The 7,500-nt window shown below is 36.9% G+C and overlaps 2 protein-coding genes across 3 annotated transcripts in view; one reads left to right on the top strand and one right to left on the bottom strand.

Moving 5' to 3' along the window:
- LOC144965871 (sodium-dependent glucose transporter 1A-like) overlaps positions 1-7,187 on the bottom strand; it is a 35,310-nt gene extending 28,123 nt beyond the window's left edge. The window contains exon 1 of one of the 2 annotated variants that reach the window (XM_078901684.1): positions 5,315-7,187. The gene's annotated coding sequence lies outside the window, so the exon portion shown is untranslated. The remainder of the gene's footprint in view (positions 1-5,314) is intronic. The other variant, XM_078901688.1, reaches the window with a different exon arrangement.
- LOC144965872 (uncharacterized) overlaps positions 1-7,500 on the top strand; it is a 12,598-nt gene that overhangs the window by 506 nt on the left and 4,592 nt on the right. Inside the window, exon 1 of the mRNA XM_078901691.1 lies at positions 1-1,340. This exon is cut by the window's left edge and continues 506 nt beyond it. Coding sequence (XP_078757817.1) covers positions 408-1,340 — 933 coding nt within the window. The 5' untranslated portion in view covers positions 1-407. The remainder of the gene's footprint in view (positions 1,341-7,500) is intronic.

Here is a 7,500-nt window from a genome sequence, read left to right as displayed (position 1 = left end):
TATTCCAATATGTACATGAAACTTTATGGGGACTAAGATGTGTGGGGTTTTTTATAATTCAATGAGAGATGCTCAAGTCCCCCAGTCAATACATTACGTTCCTTACATTTTTATTAAATTCTCGTAATTAATGTTTTGATATTAATCGGCTTTGTTCTTTAATGGAAATTAGTAAAACAAGCGTCCGCTTTCATCTTGTTAGACGTAAAATGTGAAGTTCACTATTTAACTACTGAATGAGCATAATCTATGGGAAAAGAAAAATAAGGAAAATGTTTTTATAAGACACATCGAGTCTACAAAACAATTAAGTCGCGCCCAGTGTCTAGCACCTGCACTGACGTTTACACACAAAGTAATAAATAATTATCATATAAATAAACAAATAAAACTATCCACAACTGGTCATGATGGACGGGGAAAGCTCTGACAACGTCACTCTTTCAAGTTGTTTTATGTGCTACGTCTGTGGAGAATACTTCAAACGACCCAGGATTTTACCTTGTGGACACACATTCTGCAGTGATTGTTTAACTAGGCTCAGGGAAGGGATCTTAAACGATGGTAAACTGAACAGTGACCAGGCGCTCTGCGCGGAAAATGAACGTTCAAGCTATGAAAATGGGGCTGGGATAAAACCAAATGCATCTCCAGAAACCTCTATAAAAAATGGCACAGTTGTCTATGAGTCGCACGGTACTTCTAACGGTGTGAGTTATAATGACAGCCCAGGTGGGAGGAAACCAAGCAGTTCTTGTGTTGATGATGTAGATAGCATATCTTTACTCTCTTCCTCAACGGCTTCGTACGGGCGCAGCATCGGCGGTATGTCAATGTCTTCCTCGGCAACCTACACCTGCCTGAAAGAGGCAGATAGAAGTCTTCAAAGACAAGTTGTCCGAAACAATAGTAGTCCAAAAAGTAGACAGCAGAGTAAAAGTCCTTGTGAACGAACTCCATCAGTGGTAACAAGCACTTCTGTCACTAAATCTAGACAATGTTCTCAGTGCGGAAATGTTATGACATCTCAAAGGAACTCTTCAGCTTCCCCCATAAAGCGATCAATATCCATGACGTCAACACAAGAAAAAAGTCCGACAGACTTGAGAGATCTTCGAAAATGGGATAACAGCAGCCCACACCGGAAATCAGCATCGCATCTGTATCCTCCAGCATGTTCTTTTGAACATAAACATGGCCGTGAAATGGAGCCTTTCGTGTGCCCGATTCCACAATGCAATTATTCCATGCGTGTGATGAACCTGGCCAGATGGTCCCCCAAAAACAAGGCTCTGGCCAATGCGTTGTACGCTTGGCAACGCCAACAAAATAAAATGCAGGTAAGATGATTTTCTTCGATGGTGCTGAAGATGAAATTGTTTACTATAATTTAGTACAGAAGTTATATATATATTGAAGTCTGAGCCCTATGCTGAGCGGGCGGCTCTATGGTCCTGTACACTCGCCTTCGGGCGATAGGTCTCTGATTCGAGTCATGGACCCATTTTCATGTAAGGTGACTAAATTTAGTCCTTTACCAGTCTAGTAAAAGAATTCATACTCTTAAGCCTGAGCGAAGCAAATAAATTTTAAAAAGTCGGTTCTTATGAGCGTTTTCTAGTCTCTGACTAGGTGAGCTTTTGCATAGAAGTGGGCGTTGTAAAAGAACGTTGAATGATTCGGTTATTTTGTGCTGGTGACATCAAACTCTCTAGAACATGATAGCAGATAAGATGCCAGTCTTTATACTTTTCAATGTAAAAAATGTCCAAAGAGGAAATTAGTAACACATCCGGCATATAAATTATATATTTCGTTCCGTTTCATATTTGAACTTATTTTTGTCATAGCCACATGATGAATTTTTTTAAAACATACAAACAAGCAAACAAAAAAACGTGAGCTTTTATAGAGCATTGTCCACTAAACGTGCTCAAATTGCTTTAAAGTCACGTAATATTGAATATCAAATAAACAAAACAGAAATTGTTTTCTTGGGAATCACATTATTTCAGTCTGTTACAATGCCAGCAGCATAACTTTTGTCTCCATTATAGTTTCCAATCGGTGTTGTTTTGTTGTTTGTTGTTGTTTTTTGTTTGTTTGATTGTTTGTTTGCTTGTTTGTTTGTTTCTTGGGGTTGTTTTTTTGCTTTTTTTTTTTTTTTGTTTGATTTTTTTTTTTTTTTTCTTTTTTGGGCGGGGGGGGGGGGGGGGGTTGTTCTATGAAGCGAATCCTTCGACTTCTGGGTCCGTTTTCATGAACGAGGACTAGATTTAGTTATTTACTAGTCAAGTAAATGACTAGCTAGTCTTAAGTCCAAGCAAAGCAAGTGACTAAAAATCTTTCATAGAAGTGGGCGTTGTAAGGACGGTGGCTAATTCGGCTATTTTGTGCAGGTAACATCACCTCTCTAGTACATGAAGGCAGGTAAGATACACCCGCCTTCATACTTAAAACGCAAAAGATTTCCAAAGAGGAAATTATCAACACACGTGATATTGACTGTCGACTGTTAAAGACTGCAATGATGTCCATCGTCGACTGCCAATTCTATATTTAGACCAATGGCAGTTTCAATGAAACTCAAAGAAAATGAACAAAAAAAAAAAACAATTAAAACAAAAGAGAAAGTGTGTTCTAATCAATCACATTATTTCAGTCAGTTGCAATGCCAACATAATAATTTTTGTCTCCACTATACTTTCTAATCATTTTTTACGCAATCCCTTCGATTTCGGAGTCTCTCGTTCACTCTAACTCACGAGCCGATAGATTCAGTTGTTTTTTTTGTTTGTTTTTTTTTTGTTTTGTTTTTTTTTTGGTTTTTACTCACAAAAATGTGAACTTTCGACGATCTGCACTTATCTTATAACAGGACATTTTTTGCCGACATACTTTCCTTCCTAATCGAACTATCTTGTCGACGATGTGATGTATCCTAGTAACTAGTCTCAGACTAAGCTTGAAGTCTGGCCTCAGCAAATGACTAACACCTGGCCAAACGTAGTCCTAAAGTACCGTAATTTTAGTCTGAGACTTGCTTGGTCAGATCATATGAAATCCGGGTTTTTTTTTCAAGTCCTTGACTATAGCCAGAGACTAAGCGCTAGTCCGCGTTCATGAAAACGGGCCCGAGTTTCCGTTCACTCGCAACTCGAGAGCCCGATTGTAATTGGGTTGGGTTTTTAAAACATTTTTACTCACAAAAATGTGTAATTCCACCAATATGTACTTTTCTTACGGGTTTTTAAAGCCAGTGTCAATAGCAACAGGACACTTTTTACCTCTGCCATTCGTAACCGACTTATTTTCCTTCCGAATCAAAGCTCTCTCATTCTCACAACAGCTGCAATCTTGTCATGAACTATCCTAGTATCCTTGTCAGAGACAAACGATAAAGTCTGACCCGAGCAAGGGACTAACTTGGCAAACTTAGTCCGAAGGTGCCGTGATCTTAGTGTGGGACTTGTTTGGTCAGCTCTCATAAAAAAGCCATTTCTTTTAAGTCCTTGACTAATGTCAAAGACTAGGTGCTTATCCGCCTTCAGCACTCAGGCCAGCAAAAGTGTTATCTCTGACGGGGGGAAAAGAATAGCGCCTAGCAGGCGTCATTTGCTGGATACCTATTGCACTGCTCAATTATTATTTTTTTTTTATTTAGCAGATATGTATTTTTCATTATTTCTGTTCCTGGTAAAATAAATCAAATTCTTCAGTGTTAATTAAAGTAGTTTTTCAAAGACATTCGGCACATGAAGCTGGAGTTTATCACGCTTTCAATTGTGTGAAACGGAGAACAGCAATTGCTTGCTATCCTTTGGATATCAACTAAGCTACCAACTAAGCTATTGGGACCTTCCATTGTTAACTAAACAATAGAAGAATATCAGTCAAACAATGCTTACGTTACGACACTTCCAATTTGTTCCAAGGAGTTTCTGAAATTTATCTTTTCTTATGAGACCGGAAAATCCCGTAAGAATTTGAAGTAATAATAAATTCACTTTATTACTCCTCATGGGGAAATAATTTGTCTTTGTGGTCTATTGCAAGGAAAGACAAACATCCCAGGCGTCCGCAGAAATGCAGCGACTCAGCACAAAGCGCTGCGGGGAATCGAACTCAGTACCTTCTACGTACGAAGAGGTTTGGGGGGAGGATTGATTCATTCGCTTTGTTTTATTTCACCACAAGCTTTTATGATGACTTTATCGGGATCAAGAACTTAATAAATAATGTAAAACGTCACTAACTGTTAGATAACGGATAAGATAATTTTAAAATATGTTTTGTTCTTATCTGAAAAAATACATTTTACAATTTTGACCAGAAAACTTTGCCTTCAAATACCGATCGAATAAAATTACCCTCATCTTGTCAAAAGCCTGAGACTTAAAGGAAGACTTTAAAAGGGTTTGAGAGTTTTAGGCAAGTTGAGGGCCATTTTAATCTACCAATATTTAAAGGACGAGTTTTCTACCCAAAATTCTAAAACGCGTTGGGTTTTGTTTTTGTTTTTGTTTTCAGTCTACGGCATAACATACAGGACAAGCAAATGGTTTTTATTCACTTACTATCTCATTGGACACTGGCTTGAACTTATCACCTAGACAAGTACACATTAAAATACATAATATGGTATAATGAATCACGGCATGTAAAGCATGTTCGTTAGGACATGTTGTGTTCAAAGAGTGATCAATCTTGGCAAATCCATTAACACGTTCTAAAACACAAATAGGTAATCGCTGTATGGGTGTGTCGGGGGAAGGTGGGTGTGGGAGGTGGGTGAGGGTGGAACTTGTATAATCTGGGTGGGTTGTTGAGCGGTTTGTTCACTCAAAGATCAAAGGATAGTAATGATAGTCAAAAATTGAAAACTCTGGTTGAGTCTATTTGTTTTATTGTCGATAATGACGTACGTTTCTTTCTTGAAGAAATTGGTGTTTCCCTCCATCTTAAAAAAAAAGGAAAAAAAAAAAAAAAAAGAAAAAAAGTTGAGCTCTAACATATGGCAATAGCTACAAGTTTTTAACCAATCATAACACGTGAATTGTGACACACCCTGAATCCACGTTGACAAACCTAGCTGGTTGTTTACAAACAAGAAAATGAATGAAGTTGACCTCACTCATCTCTTTGTTATTGTTTTTAGACCGCCGGTTCAGCTGTGAGTTCTCACTAAATTTTCCCTTACATACTATAAACGTTTAAGGTAACATGCAATAGTTTTGAGTGTTTGTTCAATTTTTCTGATATACAGAACTGGTGAGTATAATTTTATCAAAACGCATAGCAAAAATTATCTCACCTAACTCATCGAACTTGACCTTGAACTTGATCACAAAGACAAGAGATAATCCATATTATGTTACAATGATTCGCACAGGTAATTCATGTTCGTTAAAGTTAATAATATTACGTTGTGTTCAAAGTGTGGTTTCCGTCTTGGCACATCCACCAACACGTGTAACTAGTAACACACATCATTGTATCATATCGCTAGGTGGTGGCGGTGGGCAGCAGGTGAAGAGGAAGGCTCTTCTTGTCTCTATGTGTGTCATTGAGTTTACCGTTTAGTCAAAGGTCAGGGGCTTGAAATAGTGCCCAAAGTTTTTTGGGGATTTTTTTTTTTTTTTTTTTTGCTGTGTAAGCATAAATAAATGGATAGATAAATAAACGAGTAAATAAATACAATAATTAATCGATTGATTATCATTGTGAACATTCATGAAGCGAATTTCCAATGGTTCATCATAATCTTTGTACTTTACAATGCTTCATTTAATATCCTAGCCGGCCATATGGAACCCAAATTTATTTTATACAGTTCTAGTCATTTGTTGCGCGTTTTTTAAATCACTAAAACTCCTATAAATATCCATCACTTATAGCCAGGTACTTAGTCACAGGTTAGATTTGACTGATATGAGTAAAATGACCTAGACACAACGCCGAGGCCAGACATATCTAGATCTCATTCAACCGGTTGGTCACTGAAATGAATATAACAGCTTCAAATAAAAACAAAATACCAAACAGAGAAGGTTTCGGGTTCAAAACCCTTCTTCAGCCAACAAGAAAAGAAAATAAAAGCGCAAATACTTAACTTTAAAAACCAGATAGAAAAAGAAGAGTTTTGAGCCCGAAACGTTCCGTGTCTGGTATTTTGTTCTTTTTTGAAGCTGTTACATTCATTTTTGTTTATTACTTTTTACAGTTGACAGCTTCTAGCAGCTTAGTATCACTTTGACTTTGGTCATAGACTTAACATCACTTGACTTATGTCACAAAACGAGCCATCGACATCACGAATTCATAAATAGAGTATGCCATACTATTTTTACCTCTCTCTTGTAATAGCGCCTTGGAGTCGTGATTTTCGTCTTGCATGTTAGGTGTGATGTTGGCTTTTAGCCTCTTGTAAAGCGCGTTTAGCACATTTAGTGATCGTGGTTTATAAAAGCTCAAATCTTGTTTGTTTTTTGTTTTAAGTGTTTGTTTGGGTTTTGGGGTTTGTTTTTTTTTCTCTTTCTTTCTTTTCTTTTTTCTTTTTTTTTTTATTTTTTTTATTTTTTATTTTTTTTTTTTTTTTGAGACAGTACTCGCAGAATTCAAGCACGCTCTCGATAATCTGAGCGTGTCGAAATCCGATGCTCATGGGAGGTAACAAATGATATTGATAAAATTCGATCTCCCATCTCCGGCGTGCGAGAATCCCACGAGTATTTATTGCCTTGTTTTTGTAACCCACTGTCTCCGTCTGGTATCGATTATGTAGGTATGAATCAGATTACGTAGATGATCCGAAATATGAAATTATCGCCTGTTGCGCTTAATGAAACTTACAATCTTTCTCTCCAATTAAACATGCAAACTTAGACCAAGAGACATTTTTTTTCTCACTAGTCAATACTCTCTGGATTCAAGCACGCTCTCGGGACAAGTTAAAAAGAAAGGGTACTAGAATCCGAGCGTTCCGAAATCAGATGCTTATAGTCGGGGACATTTAGCAAATTTTAAGGAGGTATCTGGACAAAATTGATCGATAAATTATTTTATTACTGTCGGGTGGAACAAGTTGAGTTCTATGGCATATAAAAAATCGACCAAAATATAAAATGTCAATTTTTTAATTTATTTTTTTTGGTATCTTCACTTTTAACATTGAAAAACCATCATAGTTTGCGTTTTCTTGAATATGGATCTCCGTAAATGACGTTTTCTTGAAAATGGATCTCTATACATTTCCTACTAGAAGGCTCTCAAAGCATTTGACCGGAGATTCCATAAATCCGTCGACAAATGGAATGCACAGTTCTTTATGTTACCCTAACCGCAAACATTACATATGCAATGTAGGAATAACGGCCCCAATACGTTTTCTGGCGTTTTCATTCAAATATTTTATTATAACAGTGTTACGACAAATATTACTTCGTTGTTTTTCGAATTGCATTATATTTGTGTAATGCAACGCCAAATGATGATAATAAT

The sequence above is a fragment of the Berghia stephanieae genome, chromosome 2, assembly GCF_034508935.2.
Source record: "Berghia stephanieae isolate SIO BIC M18660-M18661 chromosome 2, UCSD_Bste_1.3, whole genome shotgun sequence".
Lineage (NCBI taxonomy): Eukaryota > Metazoa > Mollusca > Gastropoda > Nudibranchia > Aeolidiidae > Berghia > Berghia stephanieae.
This window is presented reverse-complemented; position numbering and strand designations above follow the sequence as displayed.